Source organism: Pleurodeles waltl, chromosome 5, assembly GCF_031143425.1.
Source record: "Pleurodeles waltl isolate 20211129_DDA chromosome 5, aPleWal1.hap1.20221129, whole genome shotgun sequence".
Classification (NCBI taxonomy): Eukaryota; Metazoa; Chordata; class Amphibia; order Caudata; family Salamandridae; genus Pleurodeles; species Pleurodeles waltl.
In genome coordinates, this window is record NC_090444.1 from 1,772,340,765 (window position 1) to 1,772,363,342 (window position 22,578).

Here is a 22,578-nt window from a genome sequence, read left to right on the forward strand (position 1 = left end):
GCCACGCCTCTGTTTTCGTTGCTTTAAATAGTTGCTTCAGTTATGCTCCATGACCGGACCTGCTTTTCACCTCAGCTGCTGGCTCTGGTTTCAGACACAGTGACGTCAGAACTTGACTGCAATAACTTTTTATAGTCGAGTTCTGATGTCTTTTCTTTATAATCAGTGACTGAGTGCATCAAAAGTCACCTATTATGAAGAAATTAGAGACTGGCATTTATACAGGGATTACAGAATCCCATGTATTATATAAACTTCTTATTGTATCGTATAGGCCCACAATTGTATGATATGATGATTTACAGCACTTAGTGCATATACCTAAGAGCCTCTATACACAATCCTTAGTGCGCCGTGATCTTTCTCCTAGAAACCTGTAGGTGAAGGCAATGCTAGGACATATGACGTGAGTGTACATAAGTGTGCTGGTGTACCAGGTCAGTCTGAATGCTTACGTATGTAATGTAAGAAGAGGCTTGTCTTCAAAACGGCATTGAAAGATAAGAGCTCTTGAAAGAATTCATACTTTGGGTCCTATTACGAGTTTGACGGACGTGAAAGCCCGTCAGCCAAACTCCCACTGGGTGGCTGCCACCTTTGCAGCGACCTCCCTGCCGGAGTTATTACGACTTTCCCCCTAGGTCGGCGGGTGGAAACCTGAGTTTCTGCCTAGTGGGAAGCAGGCTACAGCATTGTCTCCAGCTCATAATCGAACCAGCGGCAATGCTGTCGTCTGCATGGGTGCACCAGCACAATCGCAGTGTTCTGTGCTGGGCAGTGGGGCCCCTGCACCTGTTCTCTGCCGGCCTTTTCATGGCGGTGTAACTGCCATGAAAAGGCTGGCGGAGATCAAGATCGTAATGCATGCAGTACTGCCCTGGCAGATTACGATCTCTGCCACTGCCAGGCCACCGGGATCATGGATCCTTGCGGTCTGACCGCCAGGGTTGTAATGTGTGGTCCTGACCGTCATCGTGAGTGTGGCGGTCTGTAGACCGCCTCACTCGTAATGAGGCCCTTTATCTTTAAATGGTATCCCAGAGTCTGGTTTCAGTTGTGGGAAGGGTTTGATCTCTTGTGCCAACTCAAGGGATGGGGCTTATAGATTTATTATAGTAGTTGATGTTTGGGTTTAACTAAGTTACTTGTGCTAATGAGCTGTGGTAGCAAAAGGGCTATATGGATGAAATAACGGTGAGTTGGGTGGAACCAAGACTCTTCATGCACATACAATGAGGAATAATGGGGTTTTAGGGAAGGCACTAGAAATTAAACTGTTGGTGTAGTTCATCTTTAGTAATATCAATATGAAATGGTGGTTAGATGGGTTTAATAGCTGCACAGAAAGGATCTGGATCCTTTGTGTGGGAGGATAGGAGAATATTAGATATTAATATTAAGTATTAATTAATGTAAGATACCTACAGCAGTTTTAAATTAGGGAACAACAGTTTTATTCAGCAGCCACTTTTGACAAGTCTCCTATAAAGCAAGGCATGCTTTTTTAGGAATTCTCAGTGCCTAAACAATGTGTCCACTTTCGCTGCAGGTGTCGCTGGATATGCTTCATCCTCAATGCGTCCTTCCTCTTGTCTTCCCAAATCTTAAACCTGGTGGTGTTTGTGCAGCCTATGTAGCAAAGTAAGTATTTGAACATACTGTTTGTATTGATTTTCAACATTTTCTGTAGTAAAGTCACAAATTCGAAATGTACCTGTCAAGTGGCTGCAATATCCAGGGGGGGATACACTGGAAATATGTAAGTTCAGAATGTTGTGAGTTCCACTTGTATAGCAGTTGCTAATAAATTGCCCAAAATGCCGCCTATGTACATGTTGCTAACAATAATTGTCTCGTAGTGTTCTTATTTTGTGTGTGCAGAATGGTGAGCTGTACCTCAGAAGCACCTTTTTTCAGCGGTACACTGGCACACCTACACCCTTCCCAGTGCACTGAATGACGTTCAGTGGTCAGGTCATCTACAATGGATTTAATTTGCGTGTTAGCACGACCAGCCACATAAACTAGGATTTTTCTGCATTCTCGTTTACTGAGTTCCTTCTCCTTATTTCCTGTTGAAAGTGGCATGCTATCCGCTTTGCTGTATGAATATTTAGACAAACAAGCTGTGCTCTTTTTCCTAAGTGCCTTTCCCAGTGATATGACATCAAGAGAAGAATAAACTACTCTGTCCACCAACTCAACCCTTTGGATGGTTTCATTGGAGCGGGCCTCTGAAAAGGGCCTGTAGTTTGTTTTTATGGAGGCTTGATCCATAGGCTGCTTTTCGTGCATGTCATCCAACATTTTTAAAAGTAAATTAAAACAACTTTTTTTTTTAAAACTTTTTTTTTTAAATCTTCGCTTTGTCTTTTCCAATTCTGATCTGTGTAAGAAGCTGGAGGCGTTTGACAAATGGGATGCTATTAGGGTTTCCACTCTGGCCGATATGTGGTGTAGAACCCAAATGCGCTCCTTTGAAGAACTCTAGATTAAATACCTTGCACACAATTCCCAATTCTTTTGCTTCCTCCAGCTGCGCCATGCATTAGATAACTACCTGCCGGCCTGCCACAATTGAATCAATCCACTTGAGGCCAAGGCAGTGCTGGGAACTTTGGGGTGGAGTGGCAGATCGAAACTATGGGGGTCATTCCGACCCCGGCGGTCAAGGACCGCCGGGGCCGGGGATGCGGGAGCACCGCCAACAGGCTGGCGGTGCCCCAGCGGGCATTCTGGCCGCTGCCCTTGGAATCCAAGCTGTGCCGCCATGGGGGATTCTGACACCCCCTACCGCCATCCTGTTCCTGGCGGTTCGCCCGCCAGGAACAGGATGGCGGTAAGGGGTGCCGCGGGGCCCCTGCAGTGCCCATGCCAATGGCATGGCCACTGCAGGGGCCCCCGTAAGAGGGCCCCACTGTGTATTTCAGTGTCTGCAATGCAGACACTGAAATACGCGACGGGTGCAAACTGCACCCGTCGCACATACCCACTCCGCCGGCTCCATTCGGAGCCGGCTTCCTCGTGGGGAGGGGTTTCCCGCTGGGCTGGCGGGCGGCCTCCTGGCGGTCGCCCGCCAGCCCAGCGGGAAAGCCTGAATGGCCTCCGCGGTCTTTCGACCGCGGAGCGGCCATATGGTCAGAATGACCCCCTATATCACTTACTGGTGGTGAGTGGCCATGATTCCACTCTGCACTTGCATGAGCAGTGGGAGTCTGTTGTTTGCCCCCTTGATGACACAGCGTGAATGAAGGCTAAAATGGACTGTGATGCTCAGTTTATTATCTAGACTCTACCCAGTCCAGCTCAGATATCTACAAAGAACCTACTAAACCCCTCCACGAGGTTATGGAGGATGGGATTGAGGAACTCTCCCTCTTGTGTGCGCTGTATGTCCACTGGCTTGCATCTTCATGTCCCATGGAAATGTTGTCACCTCCAACCATTGAGGAGCTACGTGCAACACACATTGTCGCCTACGAATACAGGATGAGATGGGGAGACCAGAAGTAATTGAACATTGATAGGACTGGGATGCTTAATCTTGGAAAAAAAGATACTGCAGAGCGGTGGGTGGAGGAGCCCCCCCCCCCCACCCCAATGGCTGGATGAGGGGGCTGGACCTCAGTGCCACCATGGAGAGAGAGAGAGAGGTATACAAGGCCTGGGGTTTCACACATAAACACTTGTTAATCTGGAGAGGTTGGGGAGATGCTTACAGTCTGGCTTTGCCTAATTCCTTGCCTGGGGTCAGTATTGTCTGTAGTTTTCTTTGGGTTAGACTCACACATGACACCTACCTACATGAATACCCCAAGCTTGTAGTGTGATCTGATGTAACCCAGGGTGAGGTAGGATGTTTGTGATTGTCAATTGCAGTCCTTGTAAATGGCACTACTGATCCTAAACATGCCATGGTTATCTTTCTTATTGTCCTTCCTCATCTGACATTTTTTTAGGCTCTCTGTGGGCTTTTAACTACACCCATATGAAGCCCATCAGTTTGGTTGGTTTGTGGGCTTGTCTTTTAAAATTAGCTTGATTTAATTAGTGAAAGGCATGAATACGTCATGCCTTTTCCGGTGTGTAGCCCGCCTCGAGCACACCGACCAACTTCTGACAACATACGAGGCTTCATGTTTTGCATACGGTTTCGGCACTATTTCTTCTCTTTATTTCGTAAGCAGCGTGATCTTGCTGAGCAGTAGTAGAGCAGTTTGCATGACATCCACCCTGTTACATGGCTATTTGCACTTTTGCCGGTTACATGGATAATTGCACTTTTGCCAGTACGTTTCACTGCGAGCGAACTTGTTTCCTTTTGTGTGTCTGCTTTGCCGTTGGCTCGCTTATGTGAAACTGTTTTACTTTTCAGTGTATGTGGCATGAAAAGTCAGTTTAGTAGTTTACAACGCTAATATCTTTAACTTGAGTAAACATAAAATGCATTGTGTTGCAAATGCTTGTTTGTATTATGTGAACCATATACTGACTGTTACAATCGTCTGTTGTGTGATTTTCGGGGTAACAAAACTCAATATAAAATGTTGTTAAACAAAAAAAAAAAAAAATCTTTTTTTATCAACAGTCTACTTTCCCGGCCATATTAGAACAAGATAGCCGACAAGCAGCTGTAGCGAGGAGCTCCCAGCCCTGAACATCCTGCAGGTGTATGCTGTCTCTGTACTCCCGGGGAAGCATAATCCTACACTGCAAACATCGGGGGCCTTGAGACTTGCCTTATATTGGGGCAGTGGTCCAGAGTGGGCCCTGGCAATTGGAGTGGGGCCTCCCCCGATGAGTGGGCCGAGACGGTGGCGCGTGGACGACACTGGTTGAGCCCTGGGCTCCGGACTGCCTTCCTGTGAGAAGACGCACAGTAGCCTGCCTGGATAGCAGTGCTTCCCCCCTCCTTACCATGCCGGGACACGGAGGGGCCGGGGTGCAATGCCTGCAGTGAACGTCGGAGCCTCCCATGCCTGACGTTTACTACTGGGCTGCGCAGCTGTCCGGGCTGTGGCAGGGGGTGCGCGGCACATGGTGGCCAATTGATGGGGCGCAGTAGAGTCCTGACTGCATTGGGAGGGGGGGACCGCCTTTGCTGCTGCTCTGCTTTATTTGCCGGTGGGAGAGGCAATGATGTGGGGAAGCCTAAGACTGCCACGGGGACACGGCCGCCTGGAGAACAGGAAGAGGATGTCTGGGACGGGGGCCTGCGGTGTGCTTGGCGCCCGCTTCTGTCTCGCCTGCTGCGCCCCTCAAACCCTCCCCAGTGCCCCCCCCCCCCCACCACCGCACAGCACCCACCACACAGTTCCTCGCATAGACTAAATTAGTGGAAGTTCCAGCTGGGACTGAGGCCCGGAACATGTGATGGGCAGTGAATAAAGGCAATACATTTTAAGAGTGAGGTGGTTGGGGTGTGCTCACTTGCTGCCCTGGGACCACTGGCTTGAGAGCAGCCCGCCTGGAGAACAGGGAGGAGGAAGTCTGTGACCAGGGCATGCCGTGTGCTTGGCGGCTACCTCCCTCTCGCCTGAGACCCAGTGGGATAATAGTGCCAGACCGGGCACTAACGAAACCTAGAATCCCCAAGAAATGGTTAAAGACAAGACGGGCAGCTCAACAAACAAAGTTGGACCAGTTTATGACTAGTGGGGGCTGCGGGAAACGGACATTCACCTGGAGGGGGGCGGTCTGGAGGACCCGCAGGTGCCCACCCACCGTCCTACAGATTCTGGCGGCGATAGAGGCAGCTAGTGCCAATGTCCAGGCCAAGATAGATTCAGTATCTATTGAGGAGAACCTGTTGTGTGCCAACTTATACAAAGTGGATGAAAGATAACTGGAGACAGAACAACATGTCACGAAACGCGAGGAGGAGGTACGACCTTCCAGACCAAAGTTTCCACCCTGAATGCCAAAATGCAGAGACTCCAGATGCAGGCAGAGGACTTGGAGGGCCACTCCCAACGTTGTAGCCTGCAGTTCGTGGGGTTTCCTGAGGGAGAGGAGGGGGACAACCCCAGAACTATATCTAGAGCAATAGCTCTGTAAGACACTCCCAGGGGCATCTCTCTCAACGGTCTTCGTAGTTGAACGTGCACACAGAGTCCTGGACCTCCTGCCACCACGGGGGGGTGTCATCCAAGAGCTATCATAGCCAAAATCCCTATTGTAATATGTAATACTGCAGACGATCCATCAACAAGGGGACCCCCCCTCTTTCGAAGTCTGCACCATGAAACCCCAGAGGAAGTGTGGGAATGGCTGAATGTCGGGGGAGATGTATAAATCCAGGTGTCTGGAACGAGAGAGAGCCTTGGTGGGTTGTTTAGCTCCTGGCGGGTAAACAACGTGGCACCCGCAGAAAGGAGACACACTCCAACACCTGTGTGCTGATCCCACCAGATGGAACGCTTGATATGGAGAAGCAGCGACTGGAAAGGAGAGGTGAGGGCCCTGGTAGAGGCGGTCACATCGGTGATGCCTGTGGACAGTGGCTCGGGGGTTGCCCAATCTGGCGGGCTGAAAACTCGCCTAGTGGTGCATTATTTACGTCATCACAAACCTTACATGGTCTTCTTACCAGAGACACATCTGTTGGGCACCCAGTGCCGGCTCCTGGGTATGGGAACATACACTACCTTATCACATGGTGGGTTAACCACCGGGTCAAGATGAGTGACTATCCTTATATTTATATATATATTTTTTTAAAACACCTTTGTTGCAGATCACCCGAACATGGACTGACCAATACAGGAGGAATGTCTGAGTGCGTGGGCTATGGGGACAGGTGCTGACCACTCTGATCTGTGTCTATCCCCCTCCCTCACCCACCCCTCAACTGCAGGCCCCAGTACTGGAGAAGGTAGCAGCTATATTGCTGGAGACAGACTCCACTTTGCAAATTCTGGGTGGAGATTCAATGATGTCATGGCTCCGGTGCGGGACAGATCGGGGGTCATTGTGGTGCCTTCAGTCCTCACTCCTTTGGCACACATTGCAGCCTCCCTTGTTCTTGCTGACCTGTGGTGCAGCCGGAATCCTGATACCAGGGATCACTCCTTCTTTTTGGGGAAGCATAAGGTCTTCTCCAGAGTGGACTATATATTTGCCCTGGCCGGATAGGTGGCGGAGGTGGGTAGAGCAGATTATTTGGTGCGTGGCATCACTGATCATTTCCTGTTTGGATTGAGGTGCGGTGAGGGGGTGCTGAGGACCCCCGTGTTGGAAACCCAATGCCTGGGACCTTAAAGAACTGCGTGTCTCTCTGGAGATACCGGTTGACACTGAGCTTTACTTCCAGGACAATAAAGAGTCAGTGGAGTCTGCGGCGGTCCTCTAGGAGGCCTATAATTGTGTCTTCTGCGATAGGGCATAAACTATTCTGATGCACAAGAAGCGTCAAACTGGGGAGGGCCTTGAGCAATGGTTGAAGGAGATGGAGAATGCCTCAGGAGCTCGGAAGGATCCATGGGTCCTCCGTAAGGTGGAGGTGTTGAAGAGGAAATACTGGGACTTGGTGCAGGGGGAAGCGAGACAACAACCGATGGCCATGCAACATCGTCTACATGATGCTGGCAATAAAGTGGGAAGACTGCTTGCTTGGTTAAGCAGACGTGAGACTGCAACACGCCCGAAGATGTGCATGGATCGCTCTGTACATCAGATAAAGACCTTGCAGAGGCTTTTGCGAAATTCTATACCTCATTCTACAGTGCCAGACCACTGGGAGACTGGGCTGCCATAACGGCCTACTTAGAGAACATGGATTTACCAACAGTCCGGACAATGACTGGCAACTTCTAGAGGATGACATCATGCTAGCGGAGGTCCAAGCGGCCCTCCGGAAATCAAAACCTGGAAAGACCCCAGGACCTAATGGCCTATCAGCTGAATTTTTCAAACGCTACTCCAAACTTTTTGAGTCCCCACTTACTGAACCTTTTTCTGAGAGCTTGAAATGAGGGTTAACTCCTACCTGACCTACAGCGCACCACCATTGTTGTAATCCACAAGAAAGGCAAACCGGAGACTTGCTGTGGTTCATCTCAGCACCTTTCCTTGCACAATATGAAGACGTTATAGAGGTTCAGCTTTGGCCCCAAATTCAAGCAATGGGTAGGACTGCTCTGCCAGGCCCCACTGCGTCTGTGAGGGTAAACTGGGTGCATTTATTAGTGTTCCCGATTGTCTGAGACACCTGACCGGGCTGCCCCCGTTGGTCTTTGCTCTTACGATTGAGCCTCTGGCAGCAAGGATCTGCTCCTGCCCTGATATCTATGGTTTTAGTGTCTCTGAGGCCATGTCACTCTATGGAGACGATATATTGCTCTATGTCAGGGACCCACCACCACCATCCCGGCTATCCTACAGGAGATAAACTCCTACGGTGCACACCCCAGATACAACTGTATTAAATCAGTGCTATGCCACCCATATGGACCACTAGATCTGGACATTCTCTCATGCCCACTCCACGTGGCAGCCACTGGAATTCAGTATCTAGGTATTTTTGTGTCCCCCTTCCAGGGAGTTATGCCTATTGCAATACCTAGGCCGAGAGATCTCCGGATTCCAAGAAGACATAGAACTTACGCGGCCGTCTTCAAGATAACGCTCCCAAAATTGCTCTACACCCTACAAAACACATACTACCCTATTCCTGATGCCGACTTTGCCAAGATTGAGAAACATTTACGAGCCCTATGCTGAATGGGGGACATCCTAGGATCGCACTCTAGACCCTCCAAAGCAACCCATAGAACGGTGACATTGGACTCCAGATTTAAAAGCCTACTATTGGGTGACACCTGGTGGCCGTCAACGAGTGGTCCTTTGCACCCCAAGATTACTCAACGTATAGACTGGAAAGAATGCAGCTCACTATTCAGTCATACTCCCACTATTTATACAGCAGATGAAATATTTGGGGGACTACTGCCAGCGACATGGGTGCTCCGGAGGTCCCAACAGTGGGAGAGTGGGGAGCGGGAATGGACATTAACATGGCGGCAGAGAAAGTCACATATAGGAGTAGAGGTTGCCTGTGCTCATTTTTTTAAGGCGTGGGGCGGTTGGATGAAATATTATGGACTACAGCTGCCTGGCAATGGCAGTGAAGATGTTACCCGACCTCCCTTCCAAACATGTACTCCTGCTAGCTGAAATTGCATTGTTTTCCTTATGTAATTTGCTTAGGTTGGTTTGTGCTGGCCCTTGCGGGGAGAAACTGCAGATTACCCATCTGTTTTGTTGTAGAGTGTATGTTCAACGCTCCCTCTACTGTTCACTGTAACAAAAACAAAATATATATATATATATTTTTTTTGTTATTCTACTTTCCATCTTTATTTCCTTTTTGACAGATTACTGCTTTGATGCAGTTTTTCCTAAAAGGATGTTTTCTTACAATGGATTATGTCTAAATAGTCAACACACCCAGTGTGAACGTCAAGGTGTATTTGACCCCATGAGATTGTTGTGCTCCAGCAGGCGTCTCATCACCTCCTTCTTTATAGATAAATTGGGGTGTAATAACGGGATTGATGGCGCTCAGGGTACTATTAGGCCAATTGTATCATTAGGGGTTGCCTACACAAGGGAAAACACCCATCCCTCGAAGGTTCAACAAAAACCCAACAATAATTAACACAAAGTGAGGCCCCCCTCGCCGAAAATTATTCCATTCACAGATTAATTAAGTCAAAAATCAAGTGAGTAAAGTTCAAATCAAGTAAGTCGAAATTCAAGTGAGTAAAGATCAAAGGAATGCAATCAAGAAATTTCACATCAATCAATATAAAGTCCAATCCAGTCCAGAAGTTTAATAAACCACATCTTCAAAATTTACAGCATCATCCATGAAGTTACACTCCGAGCCAACACGTGTTTCGTCATGGGGAATTCTTCTAGTCCCCAGCAACTTCTTCAGGGCTCTTATAAGCTTCCAATTCCAAAATGTTTCAAGTCACTTCAAAAGGTCGGTATTAATTCTAATAGGACTGCTCAGTATCAAACAATATGCATCTAATTCCTTGATTGTTGTGTATTCAGTAATTGAAGAGCCGTTTCATTCAAAGCTATTAAGTTACACGCGATCCAAATACGGCATCTAATCGCTATGAAATGCCATGTTGCGAGTATGCACCTGAGTGTATGTTCAACGCTCCCTCTACTGTTCACTGTAACAAAAACAAAATATATATATATATTTTTTTTTTTATTCTACTTTCCATCTTTATTTCCTTTTTGACAGATTACTGCTTTGATGCAGTTTTTCTTAAAAGGATGTTTTCTTACAATGGATTATGTCTAAATAGTCAACACACCCAGTGTGAACGCCAAGGTGTATTTGCCCCCATGAGATTGTTGTGCTCCAGCAGGCGTCTCATCACTTCCTTCTTTATCCCGGTTTGGGTCCCAGACCATATTAAAATCTCCAGTGGGAATAATCCCCCCTCTAGTTGTCCCCACCACTTCCTCCAGAAGCATCAGTAAAAAAGAGTTTTGGGCTGTGTTAGGTTTGTTCATACAACGTTGCTATAGTGATATGGCATCCCCCAGTGTTCCCACCAGCACTTTGTACCTACTATCTTTGTCTTCTTTGGTCCGTGAGACCACTCGGGGGAGACCGCCATATAAAGATTGCTACTCCCAGTTGCTTGGTAGTTGCGGAGGAAAGGTAGGCTACAGGGTATGTGGGATGCTTGAATCTTTTCTGTCCACCACGGAGTTGGTGGGTCTCCAGGAGGCAAATGACATTGGGGGTCAGAGGGTCACAAATTGTACCAGATAGCACCCCTCTTATTTGTGGAGTTCAGCCCGCTCACATTAATGGAGATGAACCGGACCATTATAACGTGGAAAGTAAGAGTCAACAAGTACCAAGGGCGGCCCTTTTCATAGTACCATGTGGTGTAAGTGCCACTGTAGGGATCCCCCCACCCCCCACCCCTTCCCCAGTTCCTCAATCCAAAGGGAAAGCACAAGCTGAAAACATGAAGCCAAAACAATATTGTAACCAAGGGAGGAGGGAGAGCTCCTCACAGGATCGACTGTTTAGGGCAACTAGTGCGCCCGAAGTCACTTGATTTGGGGCAATGGGGCCTCACTGTCTGGCAAGGGTGACAGGCTGGTCACAAGGCAAAGTTGCCCAGGTATGGCAGGCCCATCGAAGAGGGTACAGAAATCTTCCCCCCCATTGCTTCTGCTGGGTCCCTTCAGTAGATCAAATAAGTCGTTTCTATGCAATCTAGCCTTATGCAATGATTCACAATGAGGCAAACAGGTATGGGACGGGGTTCACATAGACTCGGACTTAAGTTCCGACTCAAGTCTACAAGGAGGATGCAGGGCATCAGAAACAGTGCTGTGCTTGATCCCCTGGGTCAGCATCTGTACTCTGCAGGTTGACCACTTGGGCAGCTCTGAGTACAAAGGTGGAAACACATATTCATTCAGGTGATGGATGCTGTCCAGCTCCAGAGCTGTGCCCCGACTCCTCAGTTGAAGGCGCCACCAAGCGTTCCCTGGATTCTGAGATGCTTTTGAGTCTAGGGTTCTTGAGTTCGAGGTCTCTGGCAGACCCTCCCAGGGGAGCCCCACCAGGGTCCAAGCCTTCTGGATGTCCGGCTTTGTGTGACATTGGTCACCAAGTTTAAGCCAGATGAGTATGTCCACCTGTAGCGAGTATCATAATCCCGGAGTTTCCTTCTGTGGAACTCTGCTCGTCACTGCAGTGTAAGTTCTGAGACTTCTTGGTATATCAAGCCGGAATAATCCTGGAAGGGAACTTCTTCTACCTTTCTGGCAAGGCAAAGGATTTCCTCTTTTTCCGAGAAGTAGTGAAACTTGATCAGTACATCTCTGGGCCTTTGCTGCAGGAACTGTTGTGCGAGTCAATGAATTCTATCAATACGAATCTTGGGGTGGTCATCTCCCAGTAAGGATTAAAGCATCCCAGTCACGAAGACTTTCAGGTTGGCGTCCGTGATCTGTTCACTGAGTCCTCTGGGCCAGATACTCTCCCATCTTGAACAGTTGTTGAGGTCTTCCAGTTTATCGACCACTTGAAAGAGTTTACCTTCTAGCATTTTGCACCTGGCCTCCGTATCAGTGTGGGCCGTCGACACCGCTTAAAGCTGCCCCTCTGCATCAAGGATTCGTTGACCTGCTGCAAAAGGGGGAAGCCCACCAAACCCCACTATATCTGGGCCAAACACACTTTTGCATGGAAAAAAACGTATAGTACGGATAAATTACAAATATGATTTATCTACCACAGAGCACATATTACCCGAGGAACAGGCAATTAAGTTAACCAACAAAGTAAATTATTGTGCTCACACTCTCGAATATCTTCCAAGTCTTGGTATGTATTTTTAGCAACATATAAAACACATTTAAATCTCAACAAAATACACTATTTTACATTGGGGAAAAAATACTATTTTACATTGAAAAAAACAACATGAAGTGTAGTCTTCCATTACTATTTTCCTTTTCAGGCTGCACCTATAAATCAACTGCAGTTCAGTTAGAGGTAGTCTCTCAAGGCGATCCCATGAGAAAGACCAATGTCCTCTCATCTATTCCAGTCTGGAAATGCCTTATAAACACATTTCTGTTCCATATTCAAATTTAAGCTTGACTCCTCCAATTATATATGTCGACACGCTTCCTACAGGCTGCTATCTTAAAAGAGGCACTTGATGGTCCCCTACTAGAGGCCTCCCACCAAGCTCCTGGCTTCTCCAGAGTGGATTATCAAACACCTCTGGTTCGGTGACCAATGCTTAGAAAAGTTACAGCAGTTCTCCTGTGTTCTAACTGATCCGAAGCCGGCCCCTTCTCACTTGGCCCTCCTCTGCTGCGAAGCATGGTATCCAGGGCAGGGATTACTGGAGGGGCTGCTACCTCTTTGAATATCTGTACACGACCTGTCCCCTGCAGTGAACATCAGCTCAGTTGATGATGCTCTGGTTCCGCTCCCCGCAAACCAGTACATGTTTGGGAACACTGGCCTCAGTGGAAGAAAGGCCACTTGTGGTGGCACCTGACATAGAGCAACATGAATCTGTGGCCGCTTGGAAGTCTTCTCAGTCATGCCCCCCCCCCCCCCCCCCTCCCCCTTTTTAATTTTTGTGTGCAAAATACTCTAAAGACACTTTTCTCAATGCAGCAATTAATTCAACAGGAGGACAGAAAAGTCCCAACATTTTACTTCTCATGTCCAGAAACTTAGTCACTTTAAGTGAAACACTTATATTTTATGACTGAAGTATGGCTGTTTATTGAGGGAAAGAAGTACTCCTAGAGGCCCAAACGCAAAACTGAAGACCACTTCTAAAGCATAACGGAAATGCACAAAATAAAAGTAGCACATCTTTTTTTACACATGTGTATTTTAGCTTACTGCTGAGAGCAACATCATAGTTTAGACAAACTATTCTTGTTTATGAAAAGCTTTTTCAATAGGATCTGGTGACTGTCTTAGGAAACCTTTGTAGTTTACATAGCATTGGTATCCCTGTCACAGCACGGTGTGGTAAAATGTTAAGTTTGCAAGTTAATATTGCCTTCGAGTATGCCACAAAATGCACCATAAATTGCATATTCTTACTGCATACTTTAGCCAAATCCTGCTGCACAATTCTGTCCGCCGTTGTCATATAATTCTAGTTGCCTTGAGAATCATTCACATAATGTGTTAGTTGTATCTGTGGCTTTTACTTTTAAACATCACTGTTGGGTCAAAGGTCCCACACTGCCCTATGTCTGTAGTTAGGTCCCCCCTTCTTTTATGCAATATTCTGAATTTCCTAGCATTTTTCTGTTTCACTGTTCTAGTACAACAGGTTCTCTGAGCAGTGCTTCACATTTTCTTTTTAGATTGCTCCCCAGTATTGTTAGGTTCTGTCAAAGAGGATATCCACTTAAAGTGTATCCACACTCCTAGTGGACAATGGACCAGCCCATGGAGAGACTGGTAGTTGATGGGCGTATCAGTCGACAGCAGGAACACAGGTCTTCTTTTTTACTGTACCCATGTTGGGAGGAGGCTAATGATTCCTTGTTGTAAATCCACCAGCCTTATCTTTACTTAAGTGTTCATTCCTTATATACCTTATAGAATTTCCATCCAAATTAACTCAATATTTCTGTTCCTCCTGGTGATCAAGCGAGCACCAATACCCACCTGTCTTTGGGACACATCTTTGGAGCAATTTAATATGGAATTAATTCAACGTTCAAATTGTTAAACATTTTTTATCCATGTGTTTTGCTTTCAGATTTTTTTTGCAGAATTCCATCAGTGCGTAAGGTTCATTCCATTCAGCAGGAGTAATCAATACACTCGGAAGGTAGAAAAATTATAGCAGAACATTTGTAAAAACTACAGAAAACAACTGTGCTTAAATGTGTTATCTCTCGGCAATATAAATGCTGTAGGCGTTTCACCTTTCAAAATACATTGCTCAATTAGCTAAATGCCATCCTAACATTCCTGCAAGTCACATTTTAATTAAAACTCCTCAGCTGTGTCTGTCATACTTCTAAAGCAAATCTGGGTACTTAAGGTCCCTGAAAAAATAAACTTAAAAAAAGAAACACAATACTTTATTAAAAAACAGATCTAGTAAGCTCTTTTATTAGGCCCACATGGGGAGACTGTATCTAAAGTTTCTTTCCACCGCAGTCCTAGTCCTAAGAGACACTCTTCTTGGAGGTGCAGCCGTCCAACCTCTCTGGAATCCCTTGTAATTCTTGAAACTTTGAGATTTTACAGTTGGTATGTGGATGATGCACCACAATGAATTTGATGACGTTATTGCAGTGAAAGCATTGGAGACTCGAATACGTTATTTTTTTGACAGTGGTCAGTTGGGGGTCTATTTCCTTTTGTGTTGGTCTGCTAATGTTGCTTCTAAGTGTGTTAAATTAATATACTCTGAAATGCTAAACAATTACACTACTCAAATTGTTTCCCATTAGTTGCATACTTTGTTCTTTTTGCAAAAGCATTTTTACTGTTTCAGTTCAAGTGCAGTAAATTAAACAAATACAAATGTCATAAACATTTGGGGCAGAAAGCGCAGCACATTTATTTCTGGTATGACACCTCAGTGTAGCTGAACCCTGTGAAGAGAAGGATAAGAACATGATATCCGAATAACTCATAAATAGGATTATATATCAGCAACCAAAAGAACTGCCCCGCATGTAGAGTACTGGACATCCAAGGTATGAAAACCACTAGCTTCTTGTTCAGCTGATGTTGATTTGTGACTCGTCTAACTCCACTGCTCCCTTCCCTCTCAGTCTGACATCCTCAGAGGCCCTAAACCTGGGTGAACGTATTACCTCCATGTTATCCCATTCCATTTAAGGCAGGATGGGCAGCCGTTTGTCTAATCGGTGATCCCTTCTGTCATTGACATTAGCCAATGTTTTTATTCAGTAATGCACGCAAAATAGTCAAGGTAAAATCAAAGCACTTCTGTCCTCACACAATACATATCATATGCTCAACAAGGGTACCACTGAGGAGTACATATGCAGAAACATATTTATCCACAAGTCACATAGTTAGGGATACAGTTTGATCTTTTGAAGTGTCTCTCGTAGATCATTGGTGCAAGGTTCCACCAGGTCCATCACCTCATGCCTTACACGTATTTTTCAATGTATATGCTTGCAGAGGCATCTAGTAGTTCTTTGGCCCATGGTTGCCTCCCTCATCCCATTCAGCACAGCATTGTATAATCTAGTAGCCAATTTAGTTGGTCCAGAGTTATTCAGTAGAACATTTCGAGGTTCCCACCGAGGTGACTCCTCCGGGAAAGTGGAGAACAGTTCTTTCAACAAGTTTCTAAAGTTTAGTATGTGAGAGTTTCCAGCAAGTTATTGGTGGACATCCCAAGATAGACTCCAAATGTGAGGAGTTTATGATTAGGGAATAAATCGCCCATCTTTCTCATATTTTTCTTGGTCAGATGTGCACACATAAACGGGTTGGTCTTTGTGTGCGTGTGTGTGTAGATAATTAAAATGTTGCCACTTGATGAGTATTTCTGCAGACCATCTCCCAAAGCCCCATACGGGGCCATGCCCATGTTGTGCACCGTACTGTATGAATTTTGGAATTCAGTCTAGATTCTGATTGGAACAATGCAACCTGTATTGAAAGCGGGAAAACCATTCCCTGTTCCAAATCATCATGTGGGACTTGCCTGCCATTAATTATGCATACAGTGGTGTTCAAACTGAACCCGCACTACTAAATAGTAGACCTCAAAGTTTTGTGCACCATATGGTAGTTGGAGCTTTCCCCAGCTGATTAAAGTCTGAACTCCTGCACACGCCAATTCAATCAGCGTCCTAAATTGGACAAAAAAGGCCCTGCTGAGCGCTATTGGATATTCGGAAAAAGACATAACAGCCTTGGAAGGATTACTATTTTCACAAGAGATTTTCTTCCTGCCACTGTCAGTGGGAGGTTGATCGATCTTTTCAATCAGTAATCATGCTCCTACATTTTCCATAGTTCTCAGCCACAATAGTGGGGAAGGAGACTCTCTATGGTGCATTATCCCCAGCTGTCTATTTAAATCTTTATGCCACTGTAACCGAAAATCTATGTGTGGTCTAAGATTATTAGCCGTTGGTGGAACCATGATGGACTTGGACTGGCTGCCATGTCGTATGATTTCACATATCACTCGGTTCAAGCTCTGCTTAGGGTTGTTAACCAGTAGCAGTATATCGTCTGTGCACAGGAGCAGGACTAGATCACGCTTGCCCAGCCTTATTCCATGGCTGTGGTGATGTTCTTGCATACATGTCAATAGCTCCATCACCAGGGTGAACAGAAGGGACGTGACAACAGGCACCCTTGCCACGTACCGCTTCCTAAATTTACCTGCCTAGAAAGTCTGTCATTTACTTTAATTCTGGCTGAGGGACAAGTATGTAGAACTTTGATCCAGTGCTGGAAACCTGCTCATCTCCCCCATGCGCTCAAACACTTAACATAAATGGCCATTCAATACAATGGAGTGCATTTTCCACATCCAAGAAAGTCGCTACAACTTCTTTTGAAGGTCTTTTTGATGCGTGATGGCAAACAGATTAAGCAAGTTGTCTGTTGTGGATATTCCTGGGCTATACTCCGCTGGATCTGTGGCAGTAACCCGTTGGTCAATGTTTTAGTAAGTATTTTGATGTCAGCATTTATAGAAAACAAAGGACAGTACGATTCGCATAGTTCCTGAGGTTTGCCAAGGTTTAGGAGCATGATGACTATTGCGTTCTGCATGGACTCTGGGAGAATTCCTTTCTGGTATGCCTCCTCATACAGATACAATAGAACCAGTTCCTCTGCATATTCTTTGTAGTACTCCGCCAGGAGGCCATCACCTCCCGGTGCAATACCATTACGAAGCTGCTTAATCACTGCTAAGGTTCCTTCACTTGAAATAGGTTGACAGTTCAAGTTCAAGCCATGCCAGGGCGTACCTGTCTTGAGATGCGTGTATGGCGCTTGAGTCCTCTGACACTTGCGAGCCGTAGAGCCCAGCATAATATTGTACATAGTTCTCTAGTATCTCAGCAGAGTTGTGTTAACCGGGCCTCACCTGTGAATATTTTAACCACATTATTGTCTGCCCGTTTTGGTTTGATGAATGCCGCAAGTGTATGTTCCTGGAGTTCTCCTTCCCCCATACTGTTTCACCGTATAGTATTTGCCATAGAAAAACGCCTCTCAGACTTAGAATTTTAAGATGGAGGCACATGGATTGTCTAGCAAATAGCTTGAATTCAAAACATATCTCTGTTGTTCCACCCTGACGCTCATCCCCATCTGTTTCTCCACTCCTTTCTCAAATTGAAAACAAAGCGAATACATTTTGAAGATAATATCATGAAAATGTAATCAAAGAAATCACATTGAAATCAGTCCTCTCTCAGGCTATGTTTTTGACGAGTCCAATCTCCCAAGCTCAGTTACAGCCTGGGTTCACAGGTAAGCACTGCAAAGGAGATGGAGAGGATCTCCAAATTGATAGAAGTGTCCAGTTGCCCTTGCTTCTTTTCCAGCTTAACAAACCAACATGGTTCAATATTGGGCCATGGTCATACTGTTATATATATTTTTTTAAGCACATTTTATTGTTTTACAAAATGAAACCATTGTAAAACCATTAGTGTGTGCACAATTCACAGTAATCACATAACTATTTAGCAGTATTGGATCTCGACCAAATGAACCACACTTGGCAATTCTAACATTCCCAATACACCCCTAGCCACCCTGAACCCTTCCCGCCACGCGCAGTGTGGTGCCGTAACATGTCTCAACTTTCCCAGCACATCAAATTAATAAACAGTTTCGCCTGTAAGGTGACGAGCCCTAAGGTACCAGATCTCCACTGTTATTCACCCCCGCACTGCCTCTGTAGAATGAGTTGGGGGAACTCGTAGAAGGTGAGATTACTTGTTTAAGCTCTTCTATCAGTGCCGCCATGCCATGGCCCCCATCTGAAGGATGTCCATTCCGACTGGCTTCTAGGAATAATGTTCTCCCTTTTAATCTGTCCATTGCAGGAGTTCCTTTTGCCATGCTGTCAGTTGAGGGCCCCTAGCTGACTTCCAATTACGGATGATCTCCCGCTTAGCCAAGATAAAGCCCAGATCCATGAACTTGCTGGTTATTTGTCTTTGGGGTGTTGGAAAAGTCACTTAGCAGGCAATAAGCGGGATCTCTAGTAACATTCCTCTCAACTAGGTCTAAGAGGGGGTTCACTATCTCATGTCAATGATAGGTAAGCAGCGGGCAACTCCAGAGCATATGAAAGAAGTCTGCCCCTATGAGATCACATTTTGGACATCTAATCTCTGCCAAATTAAACATTGTATTTCACCTGTAAGGAGTTAGGCTCTGTGTAAAATGTAAAAATTTGTTAATTTGAATCTGGCATTTCTTGATGTTTTCGGTCTATTTTCTAGCACCGTTTCCCAGCTGTCCTCAGTAAAAGATGTGCCTATGTCTGTGGTAGCTAAAGATTGGAGGGAGTCCATGCATATCCTACAGAATAGGCACGTAACTGACATCACCGTGCCCGCCGATATAGCAGTGTATGTGCGTCCATTATAAACGGATGGTTCCATCCAGCCTGCTTCCCCACCCCCCTCAAAAAAACAAAAAAACAATGCTGCCTTATTGTTGCTACCAGAGCCTCTTGTACAAGAAAGTGGTGTGGGTGTAAATCAAATTCAGCCTGTAATTCATTGTATGGCAGTAGCGTGCCATGCCTAAATAGGTCCCCTACTGTGCTTCTCCCAGCCTCGCCGAGTCGGTAGAGTCCTTGCTAATTATTTCCATGAAGAAGGATCATTAAATAGTCAGGTGGGAGCACTGGGGAATATGGATGTTTGGTTCTGTTTTTTTGCAGACATCTTCGCCAGCAATACGCCACCACCTTGTGTTCCATTTTTACGTATTGCCGCGGATCTCTCAGCCCCAAAAGGAGGCGGAGCAGCAGAGGGCCATCCGGTGTACCTAGTCGTCTGTCATCGGCCGGACTCTGGCGGTTTCTCACCCACTGTGTGAAGTATTGCAATGGAGCCGCGATATAGTAGGCTTCAAAGTTCAGTGCTGCTAAAGCCTCCCAGTGCTGTAGCCCTTTGCAATGTAGAAAGCGCCTCTCGTTTGTGACCCGGTCCCCCATATAAAGGATATGGTCCGCGAGTCCAGTTCCCTAAAGAGAGCAGAAGGGATTTTTATGGCCAGAGTTGTGAAATAATAAAGAAGTCGGGGCAGCACAACCATTTTTAACAGTGCTACTCTCCCCATCACTGAGAGAGGGAGAGTTCTCCAGAAGTCCATTTTCCGCTTCAGGGAACTAACCACTTGCCGGATATTGCCCTCCAAAACATCCAAGGGGGTATGGTAAAATCTTGTCCCCAAATATGTTATTCAGTTAGGTTCCCAGTGTAGAGTGCCCATCTCAGGAGGAGGAGGGAGGCCCCGGCAGACCAGGAACAAACTGGATTTCATCCAGTTAACCTTAAGGCCCCACACATTTCCGAATACCTCCAAAAACCTCTGGGCTCCCTGCAGATACTTGATTTCCCGAAGCAACAACAGGAGATCATCAGCATAAAGAGCAGTATACTGACATTCCGCCATCACCAAGGGGCCCTTCTAATCACAGCCCTGGAGGGCTCGCAGTTCAATGGGTTCCATTGCGAGAGCAAACAACAACGGCGAGAGCAGGCAACCCTGATGGGTGCTACGCTGTATATCATAGCTCTGCGAGATGGGCTTGCCTGTTTAAACTTTAGCCCCAGAGCCCGCATAAAGCAATTGGACCCAGTGTAGGAACCTATCACCCAGTCGGAAATGCGTAATCACCTCAGGTAACTAATTCCATTCCAGGCTGTTGAAAGCTTTTTAAAAATATACTGACAAAATCGCTGCACGGGGTGCCGGAGTGGGAGCTTTTTCTAAGAGTAGTAGCAGCTGTGTTGCGGGCCGGGATGAAACCCGATTGGTCTCTATGTATCAGCCTAGGCATATATTGAAGGAGCCTGGTGGCCTTTGTCATGGGGCTGCTTCCCTGGTTTTAGTAGTGGTACTATTAAAACTTCCCTGGTAGTAGGCAGGAGTACCTTTAGTGCCTTAGCTTCATTTAACAGCTCCACCAGGTTAGGTGACAGCTGCTCCGCAAAGGTGGCATAAAACTATATCGGGAAGCCATCAGTTCCAGGGGTTTATCCTTGTGCCATATGTTTGATGGCTGTCTTTACCTCAGGCAAAGTAACCTCACCCCCCTAATTGCTCAGCCTCCTCCAGCGTCAGCCCGGGGAACTTGGGATTTGCTTTTGTATAGCATAGAACAGTAATCGTAAAATGTCCTATTGATGTCAGCCTGTCTGTGCACCGAGTGACGAGAATCCGTTCATGTCTCCGCTATCAGGGTGCCCCTATAATTAGGACTCGCCAACCAGGCCAAGGTCCGACCTGCTATGTCCCTGGTAGCATGTGCCTTAACCATGTAATTTTGGTAGTCAAAACCGAAGAGCCGTTCCACCTGCTCAGCTACTTTTTCCTTAGCTTCAAGGAGAGTCTTGTGAACTGCCAGTGCCCTTGACCTATCCAGTTCGATACGTCGCAGAGTGGTTTCAGCAAACTGAACCTCGAGAAACAAGGTTCTCCGGACCCCAGTCATCTCAGCCATGCAGCGGCCCCGCAGGACCGTTTTTAAACGCTGCCCACTCAATGCTTCTAGAGTCGGTGGACTCGTTATTATCAATGAAATATTGTTGGATACATAAGCCAATCTGCATCCTGAAAGGGGGGCCAGCCAAGGCTTCTGGCTTCAGCTTCCAAGTGGGTATTGGGTGCAGATCATCGTCCCAATCCAAGTGAAGCAGAACTGGGTTACGGTCAGAGATAGTTGTTTATGATGTCTTTCCCGTCCAGTCGACCCATTATTGTAACTTACCGCCCATCGGGGTCTACCTTATGTGCTGTGCATTGGAACGGGACCCCGGGTTTGAACCAAATCAAAACCTCTCTGGCATAGGTGGAATATGTCATATAATATGCTTGTCCTCTCCATCAGCGCCGCAAGGCAAGACCCTCTTTCTGTAAAGTGTGCGTTTCCTGGAGGAGGGCCAGGTGGGTACCACTGCGGGATAAGTAGGAAAATACCTTAAAGCGTTTCGGCAGGAAATAAAGCCCCTTACATTCAAAGAGATTATGTTATAGCGTGTAGAAATAGCCATGTTGTGGTTTAAACGGAAACGGGCTTAGCGGGCTCTCGTTGCCTGAGTAATTTGAGACTGAGACCTAGTGATGCTCGGTATGTGAAGGAGACAATCTACCACACTGCGTGCAGAGCAATCCCCAAATAAACAAAACAACAGTAGAACAATCCAACTCCCTCTCCTCAGGACTGGTTGCTGAACCCTCCCCAACCAAACTAAGGTAACTGGCACCATGTTGGTGATATCGTCCACCCCCAAAGTTGAGTGGTGGTGTGGGACAATGAGCTGTAGAAGCACGTTGTGCCAACAACGGAGCTAGATAGGGCTCTTTATGAGAGAGGTTAACCTCAGTGTGTAGGTTCCAGCTACACTGGCAGGGATAGTGTAAGGAAATGCCTCCTTGGCATGGTTACCCCCTGACTTTTTGCCTTTGCTGATGCTATGTTTTGAATTGAAAGTGTGCTGAGGCCTGCTAACCAGGCCCCAGCACCAGTGTTCTTTCCCTAACCTGTACTTTTGTATCTACAATTGGCACACCCTGGCATCCAGGTAAGTCCCTTGTAACTGGTACCTCTGGTACCAAGGGCCCTGATGCCAGGGAAGGTCTCTAAGGGCTGCAGCATGTCTTATGCCACACTGGAGACCCCTCACTCAGCACAGACACACTGCTTGCCAGCTTGTGTGTGCTGGTGAGAACAAAAATGAGTAAGTCGACATGGCACTCCCCTCAGGGTGCCATGCCAGCCTCTCACTGCCTATGCCAGTATAGATAAGTCACCCCTCTAGCAGGCCTTA

At 46.6% G+C, this 22,578-nt stretch overlaps 1 protein-coding gene across 1 annotated transcript in view; it reads left to right on the plus strand.

Annotated features, from left to right (window-relative positions):
* TRMT61B (tRNA methyltransferase 61B) overlaps positions 1–22,578 on the plus strand; it is a 112,848-nt gene that overhangs the window by 19,657 nt on the left and 70,613 nt on the right. Inside the window, exon 4 of the mRNA XM_069236210.1 lies at positions 1,550–1,641. Within this exon, the coding sequence (XP_069092311.1) occupies positions 1,550–1,641 (92 nt within the window). The remainder of the gene's footprint in view (positions 1–1,549; positions 1,642–22,578) is intronic.